The 19,565-nt window shown below is 43.9% G+C and overlaps 1 protein-coding gene and 1 long non-coding RNA gene across 2 annotated transcripts; one reads left to right on the top strand and one right to left on the bottom strand.

Annotated features, from left to right (window-relative positions):
- The first annotated feature begins 4,264 nt into the window (after positions 1–4,264).
- Positions 4,265–5,053, top strand: LOC149327668 (uncharacterized). The gene is made up of 3 exons (XR_016285910.1): positions 4,265–4,309; positions 4,438–4,495; positions 4,952–5,053. It is a non-coding gene; the product is annotated as an uncharacterized LOC149327668 (long non-coding RNA).
- A 12,449-nt stretch (positions 5,054–17,502) lies between these two features.
- Positions 17,503–19,337, bottom strand: LOC149327669 (uncharacterized). Its single transcript, XM_089564950.1, has one exon. It carries the CDS (start codon positions 19,324–19,326, stop codon positions 17,503–17,505), a length of 1,824 nt encoding a protein of 607 aa, XP_089421076.1. The 5' UTR covers positions 19,327–19,337.
- Positions 19,338–19,565: the final 228 nt, after the last annotated feature.

Here is a 19,565-nt window from a genome sequence, read left to right on the forward strand (position 1 = left end):
AGCACCATAACCACTGAGCTACCGCAGCGGCTAGACAGAAATTTATTAATTTTTTGTACGTAAAATCTAAAGTAGTTTCAGACATGTGCTGACGTTCGGTTCAGATTACAAATCCTCTTTTCAGTGGCTCACCGCAGACATCCACACGTGAAGCATGTTTTTTGACACAATGCCGGCTGTATAACATTGGGTTTTCTGCTGAATGGCAGCCTCCCTCCTTGCCAGTTGTATGTGCAGGATTTCCGTACCTTTCTTTTCTGGAATGTGCAGGGTCGTCCACTCTTAGTTAGAACATGCAAGCGCATGGCCGTGCTCTTTGGAGGGTCACTGCGTCCGAAACGGCTGCGCATCGAAGCGAAGTGGCAGATGACGCGAAGCATCATGTCCAGGTACACCTTCTCCGGTGCCACTTTGCTGTGATGAGCGACTGTGTCGCACGCGGTGGCCCTCTGAAGAGTGCGGCCTTGCGCTAGCGCATTCTAACTAAGAGTGAACGACCCTGTACATGTCACCCAATAACTTCAACGCACTAATTGCGATGCCATCACATACCATACAGCACTAATGATATTACTTGGTGGTAATCAGAAAAAAAAATATTCTTATAGTGTGAAAAAAGAATAGCAGCCTGTTTCCACCTGACTTGGTTTGGTTTCATACTTCTGCTTGAACTTTAACGAGAAATTAGCCAGCAAAGCTGGCTAATTTCTTTTTTCCGTCATGTCTTTTTGTTGTTTCATATTTCATTCATTTTGTACTTGCTGTGTCATGCCTTGTTGTATTGCTTTTTTTTTCTTCCTCTTTTTTTTCCGGCCTAATCTCCTGTTATGTATCCTCATCCCCCCTGCAATAATGCCTTCGGGCGCTGCAGGTATTTCCAATAAATAAATAAATAAATAAATAAAAGCTGTACAAGGAGGTAATTTTTCAGGGGGCTTAAATTTTATTCACAGGTACTTGCAATGACTCTGATTTCATCAACATTTTGCAACCTGTTCTATCATTATATTGGTGATGAATAGTTTCAGTTCATCAATTTAACACTCTCCTCGTGGAATGTCTGAGTTTTACTTGCTTACTATTTATCAAGCTGCCTTAATCATCCTCAAAAAACCAATTACACTCCATGTGCACACGCCACTAGGCATTTTAAGTGTTCTATTTTGTTTTTCATGCAGTGAAGGGGTGTAATACATACATAGAGGGGAGAAATCTCCAACCTGTCACTTATGCTCGAGCACCAGAGCGGATTTTAAACGCACCTATCAGGCTTGCCCAAACAAACTGAAACCTCCTTTCCAAGGGATGGAATCACAGGAGCGATGGGAGGCTGCTCTGCGCAGCTCACGGGCAGAGCTACAGCTTTGCATCATGGGCTGGGCCTTGAAGGTCGCCGCAGCCAAACAGTGCCTGGTCATCTAGAGTGATTCATGATGAAGTTTAGCGCCAAAAACGAGGACAAAGAAGGAGTGAAGACACAACACGAGCGCTTTTTGTATGTTTCTTCTTTTTGATTTACTTCGCGAGATGGGTATATATGTGATGTGTTCTTCCATTAAAGTTTTAGTTGCGAAAAAGCGCTCGTGTTGTGTCTTCACTCCTTCTTTGTCCTCGTTTTTGGCGCTAAACTTCATCATGAATAAGATTCAACTCGCCCAACTTTCCACCTTACTATCATCTAGAGTGGCCTGAGGGCCGTCGCCACCCTGTTCAGCAACCCTCCACCCACCCTCACCTGATCCACTGAAGTGGGACTAATAAAGTTATTACCAACCAAGGGCTGTAATAGCCCTCCTGTCAACGCACTTCACCACGGTAATTTTGAACTGCTCCTTTGAACAAATAATCTCTGAGCTGTATGCAAGCTTTGTTCTCAGTACAGGTAGGCCCTTTGTTATTGGAATGTGGTAATCTACTGTTGCAAAGCAACTTCGATTAGTCCTCAGTGTCCTTTCAGACATTTGCCGACATTTCAGCACCTACATCTGGTATGGTGCCCTTCACTGAACTGTAGATGTCATATTTTGAGTGTACATAGAGGGTTGTCTATTTTAGTTCACAATAAAGGAAGGTACTTTGAGAGTGAACGCATTTCACTGAGCATTACTCTCCTGCAGTGCGCAATAGTGGCATCACAGGGTCTTTATTGCATTAGTGTATGGTGTAAATGTTGCCTAACAGCATTGTGATCCACCCCTCAAAGAAAACCAACAATGGCCCTGATATGTATGTGGTCAGGAGTTTGCACAGAGGGAAAGTCATGCACTTGCACATCAGGCTAGAAACATGACTGAGGCCTCTTGTAGATTGCTCGTGGAGTGCACAGGGCTTGCCAAAACCAATCCACATCATCCAGTGTTATCATGCTGCATTAATGGACCTTCTGCCAGAATACCACTGCTTGTCTGTGATGCTGCCTCCCTCAAATACTGTGGGTCATGTTAGCTTTGCATTTCTTGCCCCATTTGTGTGTTATCTTGCTGCTGCGCATGCTTGTGCTTTTCTTGTTGTGTTGCTGTTCTTCCTTCTTAACTCACCGTTGTTTTTATTATCCTTCAGCTCCTTGACCTGACCCCGAGCCATGTTCAGGCTTAATATGACATGTGCACTAGATAATACGCGTGTATGTACATGATATGATAATAACTTGCATGCACCTTAAAGAACCCCAGGTGGTCGAAATTTCTGGAGCCCTTCACTACGGCGTCCCTCATAGCCTGAGTCGCTTTGGGACGTTAAACCCCAATAAACCAAACCGATAACTTGCATGAAGCAAATAAAGCAAGTGTCTTGCACACTGCATTAGCTGTTTGTGATGTGGCATCTCCCTCCACCTTCATTATCCCCCTCTATATTCGTCCCGTTCCCCGATGTTGAGTAGCATATGTGAAGATATCTTTATCCAGCCGACTTCACCTCTCTTGACATCACACATTGCCCTCTTACAAGGAATCTTGCTGCATTGAAAGGAGCTGCCTGGTGCTGCTGTGGATGCATTACTGTTGTCCTACAGCAAAGGAATTGCAGGGATGGGCATGACAAATTTTGTTTCACCTCTCACATTTTGGTGCGTACTTGCATCACACGAGTGGTGTACGTGCCTATATGCCCTTGGTAAGTGCTGTGTGCTCATTGTTAGACAGAATTAACGAGATTGAGGGCCTTTCCAAACATTGAAATTAAATAGCATTATTGGGGGCCTTTTTTTATTTGAATAAAATAAAGTACCTGCAACTCTACGCCATGCATTCGTGAGGTGCTTTTACATAAAGTCCGTGAAGTCTGCTTGCAGGCAGGCTTAGTTAATGTTCACAAAGCAAAAGATGAGTGCCATGTCCTATTGAGATTAAGTGAAACGCCAACACTGTGAAATACATGCTTCTGTTGACAGTGGACTTTTAGCTGTGTCTGTTTTTCTTTAAGTACTGGCGGGAAACAATATCTCCCTATTTTGCTTTCGCATTTCACGCTTTTGATAATAAGACGTACGTACGCGTTCATAGCATTGCACTTGACGCGATTCGCAGTCGCGTTTCGTGCGCGGCCGCTTGCAAACGTAACCAAGGGTAGCGTTAAGTTCTATGCACCTGAAGAAGTGACACGGTGAGGTAAAGCTTTCCAACGCCACTGACGCGTTGAGGTTACGGTCGAGAGCCAGCCGTTTCTCCGCCAATTCCTCTCCCCGTGACGCTGATCGCATCTCACAAGTACGGAGATGCGACACGCTGCGCGATGGCTTCGGGCAATGAGCGTTCGCTTCATGCAGCACAATTACCGCTAAACAATTACCGCTAATTTCCGTGACGACCGGCCACAGGGTCTTTAGCGTCACATTCAGCACCGTCACTGTGCGGCGAGTACGCCGAGACCGCCGCCGCAACGCATTTCACCGTCCATCTCTACGGCGCTACTTTGCTAACTCACCTTCGCGCCGCAACTCGGCGGTGTTTTTTGTACTTGGCGCCGAGTAGCAGACGACACTGTTTATTTTTTTTGTCATACTTTTTTCTTTATTCTTCAATGTCGTCATTCTATTCTGCTGTTACGCATTTTCGCACCGCCCCGATTCACACGTCACGGGTACGCCCCGCTCATGGCGGATTGGCGAATATCGAGAATCGGGCCCCCGGTCGAAATAACCCAAGCGTTATTTCCACCCGTGACGTCGCATCCGGTTTAAAAAACGACGTCACGTCCGGCCATTTTTTTGTTGTTTTTGTCATGTTTGAGCCGAGCTACAGCCGATCCGAGCATGGCTTGCAGTAGGAGAATGGCCGGACGGTGGGAGCTGCGCGCGCTCGTGTTGCCCGTGAGCAATTTCTCTGTTCTTCCTGTCTTTTGGTATGTATGTACTGTATGTATTGAGTGATTGCCCGTTATATGGCATTCGGCATTTCATTTTGAACTTCCTTGCGCCCGAATATTTTGTGTTTGCAGATCACCCAGGACCAGCACTGAGCCCGCTTGCCCGGCAGTGGACACAAAGGCCCTAAAGGTGAGACTCGTCTGTTTTATCCTGAGTTCTGCTCAAAAGCTCAGTGCAGTTCGACAGAAGAAAATATGCGCTGAGTATGTTTTTGTACCTTTTGTCAGCCCGGCCCAACGTAACTTTTGGTCATGTAAAACACACATGGTTAGCGTGCGCCCGAAAAAAAAGGCGGGAAACTTTTGACAACAGTCCAGTTGAACTAACCGTTTATGCGGTGAGTTTTGTGCGCGGTCCGATTTTTTGTGCCCCCGCTAATAGGAAAGTGTATAGATTACTGATTTAATGGTTCATTTTACAGTTGTGTTGCTGCTTATCCATACGAGCCGCTTTCCGAAACGGGCACTAAATGCGGCGAGATAAGCGATTACGCTTTGGTGTCTGCAGCGCGTAAACATGTTCTTTTAAATTTATTTTAATTTCAGAAAACGGCACTTGCAAAACCGAAATGCAGTTTACTTGTAGGCACGGACCTTCCCGATTCCTGCATCGAGTCCGGCGTTCTCTTGCTGGCGCAGAGGCTGAACAAAATGGGACGATAGAATGCGGAAGCAGCAACGGCTTTAACCCTTTAAGGCGCCACTAGGTGAGCTCTCCACCTCTTGTGAATTTTAAAACTAGTGCTGCGCCACCTGCACTGAGCTTTGGTATTACACGGGGAAGGTGCTTGGACCCACGTAGCTAACTAGCATGGAGCGCATGAGGCAACTGGAAAAGCAAGCTTTCTTTTAAGGCCTCTAAGCTTAAGAGCTTATTACAGGTGATACTGCAAAGAGTCCTTAAGAAGGGGAACATTGTGGACAAAGTGTTTGATGTCGTTTGATATTTTGGAAGCTTGTGAGGTGCATAAAGCTCACAAGGCACTGTTGCAGTGTGTGACAGGTCATTGTGGTAATGATGATTATGTGGCCATTTGCTATTCATCGGGTGAGTGGCAGTTTTTCGCCCTGGCTGTCAAGTAGAAAGAAAAAACAAAAAGAAAACGTGGGAACATTAACTCTTAATATGGCTTTCACCTGCAGGCCCCAGGTGAACAAAGCCTGCCCGTATAGTGAACAAAGCAACTAGGCTGTTACGGATCTAGCAAATTATAATTTTGAAAGTGGGCCTTCTGCTGTGAAACCGGGAACGTTTGTGCCCCTAGAGACAAGCAGAGGCGAGAAGCCACAGGCGAATGTAGGTAGGACTGGTAGCTGAACGAGGGAGTAGTTCCCATATTTGAAGAACACATGGAAAGACAAGGACGAGGCGTTGTTCGTGTTGTCCCTTCTATGTTTGTCTCTTTTTTTTCCCCCACAAGTTAAAAGTCGAAATTTCTTGTAGTTTCACTTTTTGAGGCAGCCAAAAGATAGAACACAGGGATGACTCACACAGCATTATTGTTTTCGTTTCGTTCCTACTGTTTTGTGTACTTGCACCTCTTGACCTCAAATGCGGCATTGTCATTATCTTACGTGTTACGTGGCGCTATGCTGATAAAGGATGTGTGCGGGACACCTGTGGGTGTGTGGCGTTCAGGTTCAAGCACCAACGTAGGGCTTCCAGTGCAGCAGGAATTATGAGAGGAAAAAAAGCCTTAAGGATGGAGATGGGCAGTTTAGCTCTTCAGTTTGCTTTTTGTGAAAAATTCTGTGGCAGGAGGTTACATGTCGGCCCACCCCTTATGTAATGCTGCCTTTGGGCCGTTGAGGTACAGATAAACTGATAAATAAACAACAAAAAGTAGTTTCTGTTCAAACAGTATAATTTGCAGCTTTGGTGGAGGATTTTCGGTGGCCCCTTCAGGGAGTGTTTACCAAGAAATTGTACTTATTCCTTAAAGCCTCTTGGTCCGAAGAACCAAACAGTAATCAATTGCCCTCATGCCTCTTGGTGAGGGAATCTGAGAGGTCGAAATGATAATTTACCATAGCTGTGAACAGGCTGGGTGTATCGCCGGAGAGAACCGAGGTCATCTACTGGACTGAGGGGTAAGAATTTCGGGTTGGTTAAAGCACAGATGGCTTAACACCGTATCGCCTGATCTTGCACTGTTGGCGTGTGTGATTGTTGCGGTGTGTGTGGCTGGTGAGCTGTCAACTTGGGTGTGACAAAAGTTGTAAGCTCAGCCAGACATGCCTGTGCTGTTTGAGCTCTGAGCAAGAGCTTTGAGCGAGGCCACTGTACTGTGTCCCTGTTGTACATTTGGCTTTTGTGGTGCTCCAGCTTCCTCCTTCCCCCACCTTTGCTCGGGATGTCGCCATGGGACTGAGAGAAAGTGGTGTGATGTAATTAGAGCAGTGGCATGGCCATAAGATCCATCCGCACAGTACCAATTACAGGTTGTTTGCTGGTTTCGCACCGCGGTCAGGATTGAGGTGAGTTGTGAGTGGGCCACTGTGGAAAATGACATTAGAGCAGCAGCAAACATGGCACCAATGGTGGAGAGCAAACTTTGGTGTCTGTGTTGCCATTGTTGTCAAGGGTATCTGCGAGGCCATCAAGGGCAGCACCTGTTCTGAATGCATCGCATAGCAGTAGATCAGAACTTCACTTTTACACTTGGGTCATGGGCCTCACTGCAGGAGGTGTATCAGTCAGTTCAGATTTCACGTTGAGACGCATACCTTACTACTCATAAGTACAGTGAAACCTCATTAAGGCGTACTTCGTAGCACTGCAGAAAAACTATGTGCAAAGCGGCAATATGCCCAAACTGAAAGCGGCCTGAATATATCCACTTACCTGGTAAAAAATGATTCCTGATCAATTTTTTAAAATGTGCACACGAAACCTTTTAACTGCATAGCTACCGTTCAGCCTCGGATGTGGCTTGAGCAGGGAATGTAATCCGAAGGCAAAATAACCGCTGGTCCTTAAGGGTCCTTAAAGAGGGCAAGCGTAGCAGGGTGCGGCAGAAAAGTACGTGGGCGGATAAGATTAAGCAGTTTGCCGGGATACGGCGGCCACAGCTGGCGAAGGACAGGGTTAATTGGAGAGACATGGGAGAGGCCTTTGCCCTGCAGTGGGCGTAGTCAGGCTGATGATGATGATGACACTGTCATCCTGCTGCAGAACATCTGCAAAGAGCCCTTCACAGGCAGCGTGGCTGTCAATACTCAGAGCTTCACCCTGATGTGGCACACTGCAGCTTATTTAATTTGGGAAGCACGCTATCCATGACAGCGTTGGTAATATGAGAACGCAATGAGATGGGGCTGGACCACAGCTGCACAGTGGCGCAGATCAGCCGGCAACGCAGCAGTGGTAGGTGCGGCGCATGGAGGAAAACTGAAATTTGCTGCATAAAGGCCAAGTCATGTGACAGCGCTAAGCAGTAGCTATAGCAGTGGCACGTCTGCATGGCTAGGATCGTGGCTGCTCGTACACCAGCACCTGCGAACAGGTTAGTGACGAGCCTCGGGTGTGGTGGGGACAGGCTGGCACCCCCCTTTCCTTACAGTGGGAGGGAAGAGTTCTCTCTTTCCAGATGCGTCAAGCAGCTGCAAGTAGGCTAGGCATGTCACCAACATGTCTTATTATGTCAGTGTGGCGTATGCATTAAAGCACTCATGAACTTTCCTTTTAAATAATATGCATTTTAAAAAAACTGGGCAGCCAGTAGTTTTTTAAACTTTGGCACATCCGTATCTTTACCTTCTCCCTGCTACAAAACTGAAAATCTGCTCCTAATAGAATTTTGGCTTGCTTCAAGGACTGCTCCAAAATGCTCGTGGCCATTCCCTCCTCTCCACATGCTGTGTGGTGTGTAATATTCATTTTTCCGATGGGCATTGTCACATATGGCAAGCTGGGTAGTGTATCATTGTTTGCGTAAGAACGTAAGGGCACTGAGAAATTCCCTAGGCAGACGCTTGGCCACCCACTGATTTCAAGGTGATTGCACTCTGCTTTTCAAAGAACACTAAGTCCTGACGCGGTGGTGTCTGCAAATTTTTTTGCCACCTTCCCCCTTTTATTTGTCTCCTTCTTTTATTATTTTTTTCTTGGATGTTGCAAGTGCTGTTTTATGCAAGAAGCTTGAATTAGGAGCTTCGAAAAATTTGATTGCTGGTCTGCACACGATTGTCTCCATGTCCAGGTTTTGCACTATTTCCTAATCCCTGGCATTTATTGGCACTCTCACTTCATTAAAACTTTTTGTGTGTGTGTGCTGGCACAAATTTTGGAAAGCTCCTTTTCTAGCGCTTGCATGTTCTTTCCATATTTTCGTTTTTCATGGGGCTGGAGCTTCATGGCACATCCAGTCCATCAACTATTCCTTGGCGTTTTGAGATACTTTGTTTCAATGCATTTGTGTAGTGTGGAGGAGCCGCCGCTGCTCTTAAGATTCTTTGTCTCTTTGCTTTTTTTCATGGCCTTCTCCGCAGTGCTCAGGTGCATTTGGGCAAAGTATCGAAAAATGATGACTAGCTTGGCTGGCATTTCCTCTTGGTCTCTGAATGCACCATGCCGTCAGAATTTGACAAAATTATGGACATGTACACCAGGGAATCGTTCCACAAAGTTATCCAGGATTTATATTGTGAAGAAAAATAGCGTAACACGCATAATTTTTGGGTTTGTTATACGGCACATTACACGAACCAAGAACAGAATAGCAAGGTTCTACTATATTTCTGTGAAGGGCTGTTATGGCTTTAAAGGGTGTGTAGCAACCTTGAATCATCAGGGAAATTTTCTTTACCTGGAAAAATGAGCGAATTGTGAGGGATACGGTCAAGAAAGTGGCCAAGTTGGAAAAAAGGACTGACTGAAATTAACGCAGTGGTCTGCCGCAAGTTTCAACGGTACTGTGAGTGCCCAGCGCACGGTCTGTTCACATTGGCGTGGCATATTTTTGCTTCTAACATGCATGAGGCATGGCAGCCTGTCTGTTTTGGGTGTCTTTTTCTTGTCGTCCATGATGTGAGCATTGTATATACTGGTTCATTCTGAACAGGTTCCCGGACTCGACAGTTAACTTGGGCTGGTGCATATGGATAGACATAGCTGCATTCAAAAGTACTTTCTGTGGAATAAGCCGTTGTCATAGCAATGTAAATAATTCATGCACTTTCAGTGTACTCATGCGAGGAGCCACGCCACCCAGGCGTGGCATCAAAATCAATCTGGAAATCTTGCTCTCGGGCCTCGTCAATCTTGTAGGCCATTGCAGAAACAAACAAATGGAGGCTAGTTTCTCTGCGGTTCGAGCTGTGATGAGGTCATAGAAAGCTGATATTTCTTATGGAAATCTCTTGGTGCTTGTCCCATGGCATTGCTGCTGTCGAAAGGGATGCCAGTGTGAGCTCAGGGTGCCTTCATTGGAAAGGCAGGAAACTGCAGTACTTTTCACTAATGGAAAAACCAACCTTTTAAAGCCTGAAATAATCTCTGGCAGTGCAATGAGCAGTTTATGAATCCCCTGAAAGCATGCGGAGTGTTTTGTTTAGATAATTTTCCAGCATTTTCTCAAAGTGGTGCTCTTTGTTTCTTCTGTGAAAGCACATATGACCACCAATCTTATGAACCATTAAAAGAGAGCAGGAACTTGTGAGCATAATTTTAAGAAACTTCCAGATCTAAGAGCCCAGATCACTGAGGCACTTTTCGTCTGGTGAGAAGGCAAACAGCTGCCGAAATTGCTGCACAGATTTTGAATTGAAATGTGCCAGCATCTGTGGGCCCGTTATGGCTAGGGATTCCAGTGTGGTGAAACCCATACACAAGAGTTAAGCGGACCATGTCCCGTCAAGAATGATGCATCTGGGACAGCATTTCACGGTGGGAGCTGTCTCTAGGTTGTCACGAGGCAGCGTGGAAGACACAGTCTTGTTAAAGCTCTCACTCGCGTTGTAGCTTAGGCTGCTGTTCATTGATTTTTTTGTGTAATCTTTTGTTTCTCAGCAGTGTGCCACGTCACGTCATACGCCTTTTCAGTGTGAACTGGGACAAGAAGAGCATCTCCACTTGCCAGCTTACAAATTCAAGCTGTCAGGTTTTTCTCTACACACAGTTATGCTTTAGGCAAATTTCACCATTCTACATGATTTCCCCTCATTCATTGAGATGCTTGGTAAACATTAGGATGTGATAAATTATGAGAAGTAAAATATTGATGTAGAATATTCAGTTGTATTTGCTGTGAATTTTATTACTATTGTCTGCTTCAAAACGAAAAATTTGACGTTGACACGCACTTGGTAGAGAACGTCAAATGCTGGGAAGAATAAAGAAAAGGGTAGCCACCTATAATAAAGAGATGGACTTCGTAAAAGGAGCTTTCTCGAACAGGGGAACCAAATCTCTTTTCAATGCAGCTTTTGCAACTTCATTAATTTTTTTCTGTGAATTGGTCATGTATACTTAGGGTTGTTCGTTTTTGGGTAAAACCCGATTTTACACGATTTTTGCGCCCCGATTGTGTTCGTAAAATAACGGGTAAAACCCGACTTTTCCCGATTTCTGAAACAATTGTGCCCACGGAATTGCTGTGCCTCTAGTCTCAGACAAAGAAAACCAGTTGACATAGTGGAAACTGGGAGCCGTACTCGGTCCGTTCCGGAAGCGGCTGCTGAGTCAGTCATTTGATGACTACCGACCTCTCTTTATTTCCGTGATGGACGATGTAGGCTCGCTTCGTGAAGAGTTTAACCACTACTTGCTCGAAGCAAGCCCCACAAACGAAGGTGTTGAAGTGATAAGGAACGACGCAACTGTGCGTTACCCAAGGCTAGAAAATACAGCGTTGTCACTGTTGTGCTATGGCAGCTGTGACGTTGCGCGAACGTTCTCTCAGCTAAGGTACCTGCAGAGACCAGACAGGTCTCGGATGGAAACCGAGATGTTGCGCATGCAGATGATTATGTATGTTAATAAGGACGTGTAGAACGTCGATGACCAGCCCTCGTGAATAAAATGTTTCTTTTCTCAAAACTGACTGTTGCCTCTCACTGCGAGTAATAATTACCAAAGGAACGCCAAATTTTGCAATACTTTCTTGAAAGCAGTCTAAAATATAGCCCTAATTGTTACGCACTGGTTAAAGCAAATGGAATAAATTATTAGTTTGCAAATTTTCTATTTTATTTATTTATTTATTTTATTTCAAGGTACCCCTAAAGGCCCTCTTCACGAGGGTATTACATAGGGGGTGGTAAAAATTTCAACTTGAATACATAGAAGGAACATTAACATGAGTAACAGGGCAAAAAAAAAGAAGCAAGAAAAGAGCAATAACTGGTAGTCAGCAAGAATCGAAATGTGGCGGAACAACAAGACACAAAATAAACAAAATAAAAAAACAAGAAAAGAAAACACAAAGATAAAAACAACGAAATAAACAGAACGAAAAGCAAAACTCGAACACATTGCGGTGAGCAGAACAGAACTAGAAGAAAACTACACATGGCTTTGATTTTTTAAAAGTTCATGAAATGATGTCGCATTCGTTTCAGTTGCGATTGTATAAGGCAGCCGGTTCCAATCAATAATGGTTTTGGGTATGAATGATTTGGCAAAACTTGAAGTGTGACATGTGATGCGTTTGGTTTTGAAAGGATGGTCACGGCGTGGAAACACTGCTGAGGGTAAGTGAAAGAAATCGTCGTGAAGCAACGGATGATGGTAAATTTTGTGAAAAAGAGTTAAGCGAGCCAGTTTACGACGATGGGAAAGGCTGTCAAGTCCAGCACGAGCTTTTAAAGCCGTGACGCTAGTAAAACGTGAGTAGTCGGAATATATGAAACGAGCAGCACGGTTTTGCAGGGATTCTATGTTATCTTTGATGTAGGCTTGATCTGGGTCCAATATGGCGGAAGCGTACTCAATTTTAGGTCGAATTAATGTAATATAAGCAAGTTTACGCACATGCGCCGGAGCATGTCGTAGGTTACGTTTTAAAAGGCCAAGAGAACGGTTAGCAGCTGCTAGAATCAAGTTAATATGATAGTTCCAGGTTAAGTCTGATTGAAGGTGAACTCCTAGATACTTTTAAGTGGAAGTTGTCTCAACTGTTATGTCATTAAGAGAGTATGCGGTTGGTATGCGATAAGAATTTCTAGTAAAGGAGACGAGCTTTGTCTTAGAGGGATTTAGGGTCATAAGCCACAACTGACACCAAGTGTTAATAGAATCGAGGTCAGTTTGTAAGGATTGTCGGTCACAGTCAGTTGTAATGGTTCGGTACACAACACAGTCGTCAGCAAACAGTCTAATTTGTGAAGAAATGCAATTTGGCAAGTCATTAATAAATATTAGAAAGAGCAGGGGACCAAGCACACTCCCCTGAGGCACACCAGATGTGACATGGGCCATTGTAGAGTTAGAACCATTAACAGAAGTGAACTGAGCGCGAGATGAAAGGAAGTCTTTAATCCATGCTAGTACCTGAGGGTGAATATTAAGGTGCGATAGCTTGAGAAGTATGCTAGTACCTCAGGGTGAATATTAAGGTGCGATAGCTTGAGAAGTAGTCTATGGTGGGAAACCCGATCAAATGCCTTTGAAAAATCTAAAAACAACGCATCGACTTGAATTCCGACATCTAAAGAAGTAAATAAGTCGTTAGTAAATCCGGCGAGCTGAGTGTCGCAAGAAAATCCCTTGCGAAAACCGTGCTGATATTTAAATATGATGTTATGATCTTCAAGATAATGAATGATCTGAGTGTGTATGACATGTTCAAGGAGCTTAGAGAAAGTGCAAGTCAATGCTATGGGTCTATAGTTTAGAGGATCAGAGCGGACGCCAGATTTGAAAACTGGAATTACTTTGGCTATACGCCAGTCGTGCGGGATGGAGCCAGAAGATAAAGACTGAGAAAAAAGTACAGACAAGGCTTGGAAAATACTGTGAGATATGTTTTTTAGTATTTTGTTGTTAAAGCCCAGTGGACCCGCGCTTGTGGTAATTTTAAGACTACTTAACAAAGTAAGAATACCATCTTCCCTGATGACTATTGGGGGGATTTAATAATCTCCCAATAACCCGATAAAACCCGAATTTCGGAGATTTTCCTCAAAAAACCCGATTTCTCCCCTATTATCAAGCCGAAAAATAACGCCCGATGTTTACCCCCCGAATTTGAAAAAATATAAAACCCGAAAACGAATAACCCTACGTATACTGTCCATTATTATCGCCACTATATTTCTCGCTTCGGCCGTCGGGAATTCAAAATGAGTAGCTTGCTGGACGCCCAGTTTTAATTTTCTTTCTTGAATCCTTCAGCTCGCCTAGATATCATATTTAACTCGGGAATGCATTTAACGGCTACATTTTAGTCTTTTTGTCCGCAGATTTTTGTTATTCCGTCCACACCGCAAAGAAACTCGACTACGTAAAGCACGCAGAAAGATATTTGTTGGATTAGATTCTTATTTTATGTGCAATGGGGATAGCAGCAGTGCAAGCAGATGCTGCTTTCAGTTGGCATCTAGTTCCAAGCTGCAACGGGAACAGCAACATTGCTGAGAACTAGCTCCAATTTCGTACGCAGCAAAGCACAAGGAAAGGAAATATTTATTTTAAAAATGCATTGTACAAAACAAATTTTATCTGCTTATGAATGCACAATATACTCGTGAGATCACCAGAAAGACTCCCAGAAATTGTTGCACCCTTTTATCCTTTTGGAATGGGCGGAGTGTTCCAAAGCTAAATACAACGCTGAAGTCGCATATTTCGACCTGAGATCGTCCCAAGTGAGCTGCTTGGGTTCAGAACTCGACGTTGCCCCTCACCCGCTTGGCTTTGCTAAGCATGTCATAGGACCGGCCGGCAATTCGAAAAGCCCTGCTATGCACAGCATGTGTACGAGAGCAGACGGCGCAGCAGTCCCTTTGTCTCTACTTTTGGGGCCCGCGTGACCAGGGTTGCTGCTCTTCCTTGGGAGTGACGTCATAACACACCCCGGCGCTCAGGAAGCAAAACCGCTCAGTATAAGTAACACGGTAATAAATTATTTATAGTGCATATATGAATCGTGCAGCATGTGTCATGTATATTTTATTTATTTATTTATTCGATACTGTCAATCCCATCAGGGATCGTAACAGGGAGGGCATTCAAAGTACAGAGGCACACAAAAAAAATAGCAATGGTAATTAATCAAAGTACATAAAAATTATAACACGAGATTATACATTAGAAGATACGAATAACAAATAAACCAGAGTGAGGAGCATGTGACATGATTTTGGCGGACAATAATACCACAAGTGAAAACACAAACGGAACGAATAACTTGGTAATGACATATATGAACTCAATAAATACTAAGATATAAGTAGTTGATTTTCCACACGTGTGCTAAAGGAATTCAATGATGGACTACTAACAATGGATGTGTTCAAGGTGTTCCATTCGCGTATAGCACGAGGGAAGTATGAATATTTGAAAGTGTCAGTACGGAATGAAAACTCGTTTAGAGTGTGTATGTGTTTATTACGTGTTTGTCGCGTTTGTGATTGTGATATGTATCTTGAAGTGGCGACTTTTAATTCATTGTGTACGAGTTGGTACATGGTTTTAAGGCACGCTAGTTTTGCTCTGTTTTGAAGGGTTAGTAGTCCTGCGTGTTTGATTAGTTCTCTTGGTGAGTCTGTCAACCTGTGTCTATTAAATATACATCTGACCGCCTTCCTCTGCACTGCTTCTATTTGTTTAGTGAGCTTGTTAGTGAAAGGAAACCAAACAACATTAGCATACTCTAGAATTGGTCTGACATATGTGTTATATGCAAGAAGCTTTGTTTCTGATGGTGCTAGTTTGAGGCGTCTATTAATGAAAAATAACTGTTTTAAGGCGGTTGATGTGACATTGTTAACATGAGAATCCCATCTGAGGTCAGAGGTTAGTGTTATGCCCAAATATTTATATTCGGACACCGAATCAAGAGGAATATTGTTTAATGTGTACTGAAAATTTGATTTGTGTATCTTTCTGGTTACGGATAAAGCAACTGATTTTTTAACATTAATAGTCATCTGCCATTCTTCACACCACTTGGTCACTGCTCTTAAAGCGTTATTAAAGCTATATGGTCATTGACGCAGTTAATTTCCTGGTAAAGTACACAGTCATCAGCAAAAAGTTTAATATTGTGAGAAATACTAGTAGATAAGTCGTTTATAAAAATTAAAAATAATACTGGGCCAAGAACACTACCTTGTGGCACGCCGGATGTAACATTAGTTGTTTCGGACTTAACATTGTTAATTTCGACGAATTGAGTACGGTCAGTCAAATAATCAACGATCCAATCTACTATAGGGCCAGCTCCAAGGGTTGCATTAAGTTTCATAATAAGTTTGGAATGTGAAACGCGGTCGAAAGCTTTCGAAAAGTCTAATAAAATGAGATCGATTTGTTTCTGCTGATCAATAGCAAAGGATATGTCATGTGTAAGTTCGATTAGTTGTGTGACTGTAGAAACTCCTTTCCGAAAGCCGTGCTGAAAAGGTGTTAAAATTTGATTTTCCTCTAAGTAGGTTGTTATGTGCTTTAAGATAATGTGCTCTAGTAACTTGCATACAGTGCTTGTTAGTGAAATTGGTCTGAAATTTGAGGGATCTGATATGCTTCCTGTTTTGTGTATAGGTGTCACTTTAGCTAGTTTCCATTCTTTAGGAATGGTGTGCGATGACAATGACTTGTTAAAAAGTATTACTAAATATTTTGCTACCCATTCGGCATATCTACGCAAGAAAATATTAGAGATTCCATCAGGTCCTGATCCTTTCTTTGGGTCCAAGTTTAATAAGAGGTTTAACACTCCTGCTTCTGTTACAGTAAGGGGTTCTAAATTATTTCCTGAGCAAAAACTAATACGAGGCTTAATTCCGTTGTCTGTAGTGAAAATAGAAGTAAAGTAGCTATTCAGCGTGGTTGCAATATTTCTGTTTTCCTCTGGAGAAGCTTGGTTATCTTTTCGTGATTTAGGGTTCAGGTGACGCCAGAACTTTTGGGGAGTATCTTTTAAGAAACGAGTCAGCGTATTAGTAAAGTAAAATGTTTTAGCTATTTTTATTTTGGTTTTTAAATCAGTGATGGCCGAGTTTATTTTTTCAATTCTTTTTGGTGATGGATGGCGTTTCTGCACTTTTTTCAGCCGTCGAACTTTTCGCTTGGCATGAATTAAGGTTCGAGTTATCCATGGATTACGTTTGCGTATTCTCTTAGTCTTGGTAGGCACATAATTAGTAACCCAACATGACACAACGTTTTTGAATCCCTGCCACAATGTTTCTATGTCAGTATTAATGTCATCTGAGAGTTGCTGAAACGGTGTTAGTTCATGTGATAAAGTATCAACTATGGTAGTGTCGTCCGCTGGGTTGTACTCTGGGTACGTTATTGTAGATGGAAAACAAGGGGCACTATGATGATGCGGGACAGAACACATTACAAGTTTGTGATCAGATAGGCCATCTAAAATTTCAACCTTTGTTTCTGGACAGGAGAAGTGACTACTCAGGAAAACTAAATCTAAAACATTGGAGCTGGTTCCTTGCACACGTGTGGGTTCTGTTACAATTTGCGAGAGGTTAAAAGAAAGCATTATATCAAAAACAACATCAGCGCAAGGTGAGGTATGGTGCAGTGTATTCCAGTTAATATCAGGAAGATTGAAATCCCCTAAAAGTATTAGTCTCGCCCCTTAACATGATGCTGCATATAAGTATACAATGAATGAAGTATGATAGGATCAGAACAAGGACTAAGATAGACGCAACCCACAACAATTGAAGAATCAGAAAAACTGAGTTTGCAAAAAATTGCTTCAACCCCCTCAACTTCAGGTAACGTAACGAAATGTATATCTTTTCTTATCACTAATGCCACGCCTCCGCCTCGCGTCAGCCTGTCCTTGCGTGCTATGGAGTAGTTGGGGGGAATTACTTCAAAGTCTTTGATTTCGCTTGTCAGCCAAGTTTCTGTTATAGCCATGAATTCTGGCTTTAAACCTAATAATAAAGATTCCAAGGGACCGAGCTTATTGATAATACTACGCGCATTAATGTTCACGAAAGTTACTTGGGACGTTGTGGACGGCGCGTGCGTAGAGCCCGTGTACTTGTGTCTTGGTTTTTTGCCTCGGTTAGTAAAGGTGTAACCCGATGAGCGGCAATTGGTGACACTTCACATTTTTCGTTGTCCCAAAAGTACAATTCACCGTTTATCTTTAGTTTGTCGAAAACCAGCGACACTTTTTCATCGCAATCTTTTTTTGGTTTCCCGTATTTCCATAGCTTTTTTCTGATTTCGCGGACACGAGGCGAAAAATCTTCACTTATGGTAAACTCGGTGCCCTTTAATTTGTGGCAGTTACGTAAAATGTTTGATTTGTCCCTGAAATCTAGAAGCTTCAGTATTATAGGCCTTGTTTTGTCTTCTGCTGGTCTACCTAGTCTGTGAATGCGTTCTATTGCAACTTCTTCCAGTTTTAAGGATTCTTTAACAACTTTTTGATTCACAGCTCGCTCCAGCGAGTCGCTATTTTCTTCTTCCTCTTCAGGCATGCCATAAATTATAATATTCGATCTTCTGGAGCGGTTTTCGAGATCGTCTACTTTTAATTCCAGAGACAATACGAGCTGCTGAAGATTTGCAACATGCTCAGTACATGACGAAAGCTTGTCTTCAAGTAGGGTAAGGCGTTCTAGTTTGTTGTCTATAGATGTTAACCTTTCTTCTTTTATTGTTTTTATGTCATCGGCTATCTGTCGTAGCTGTTGAGAAAGTTCTTTCATATCAGGCCCAGGATTTGTCTCAACGTCACCCGCAAGTAGTAACAATTTCAATATATGCACCACATCGCACACTGTATCAAGAAGTACCGCAGGGCACGGCAGCACAACAAGGCAACGCTCGCTGGATCTAAAACATTTCCCAAAAGGCTTTCTTACCTGCACGAGGAAGACAAGCGGGTTATCCATCTGTGCGCAAGCCCAGCTGCCGTGCCCTTTGGTCTGAAATCCTTCGTTGACGGCTTTTATAGCCCAGGAAGCTTGCAGCGCCGCTAAGCATGGCTTGAAGACCACACTGTCGCTGCCGCTAGTCGTTGGCGATGGTAGGTGACGAAATCCATCCGCAGATCGTAGGATCAGGGGCGTTGAAACGTTGTCGTTCCATAGCACATGAACAAGTTCGTACTGGAAGTGCTGACGTGGTTGTTGGCATCCCGACGGTATCACCAGCAGGCTGGAAATGATCTGCACGAGGAAGACAAGCGGGTTATCCATCTGTGCGCAAGCCCAGCTGCCGTGCCCTTTGGTCTGAAATCCTTCGTTGACGGCTTTTATAGCCCAGGAAGCTTGCAGCGCCGCTAAGCATGGCTTGAAGACCACACTGTCGCTGCCGCTAGTCGTTGGCGATGGTAGGTGACGAAATCCATCCGCAGATCGTAGGATCAGGGGCGTTGAAACGTTGTCGTTCCATAGCACATGAACAAGTTCGTACTGGAAGTGCTGACGTGGTTGTTGGCATCCCGACGGTATCACCAGCAGGCTGGCAATGATCTGCACGAGGAAGACAAGCGGGTTATCCATCTGTGCGCAAGCCCAGCTGCCGTGCCCTTTGGTCTGAAATCCTTCGTTGACGGCTTTTATAGCCCAGGAAGCTTGCAGCGCCGCTAAGCATGGCTTGAAGACCACACTGTCGCTGCCGCTAGTCGTTGGCGATGGTAGGTGACGAAATCCATCCGCAGATCGTAGGATCAGGGGCGTTGAAACGTTGTCGTTCCATAGCACATGAACAAGTTCGTACTGGAAGTGCTGACGTGGTTGTTGGCATCCCGACGGTATCACCAGCAGGCTGGCAATGATCTGCACGAGGAAGACAAGCGGGTTATCCATCTGTGCGCAAGCCCAGCTGCCGTGCCCTTTGTGCCCTGGGGCAATATGTGCCCTGGGGCAATGCAATATTTGAAACAAAGACGCCAACCAAAAATTTGGTGTCCCCCCCCCCCTATTTTAAGGTTTTGGGTTTAGCATATGGAGCTTTTGACCTGTGTGCCAGCATTGGAAGCCGCAAAAGGAAATGCGGCAGTGTTGTGGGCTGGCCAAGCTTAATTTCCATGACTTGAAACCTGATA

This window comes from Amblyomma mixtum, chromosome 10, assembly GCF_055824585.1.
Source record: "Amblyomma mixtum isolate Tamu chromosome 10, ASM5582458v1, whole genome shotgun sequence".
Lineage (NCBI taxonomy): Eukaryota > Metazoa > Arthropoda > Arachnida > Ixodida > Ixodidae > Amblyomma > Amblyomma mixtum.

Bases quoted from the DNA above. Each gene is read 5' to 3' on its own strand.
- LOC149327669 (XM_089564950.1), bottom strand. From the start codon at position 19,326: ATGGATAACCCGCTTGTCTTCCTCGTGCAGATCATTGCCAGCCTGCTG.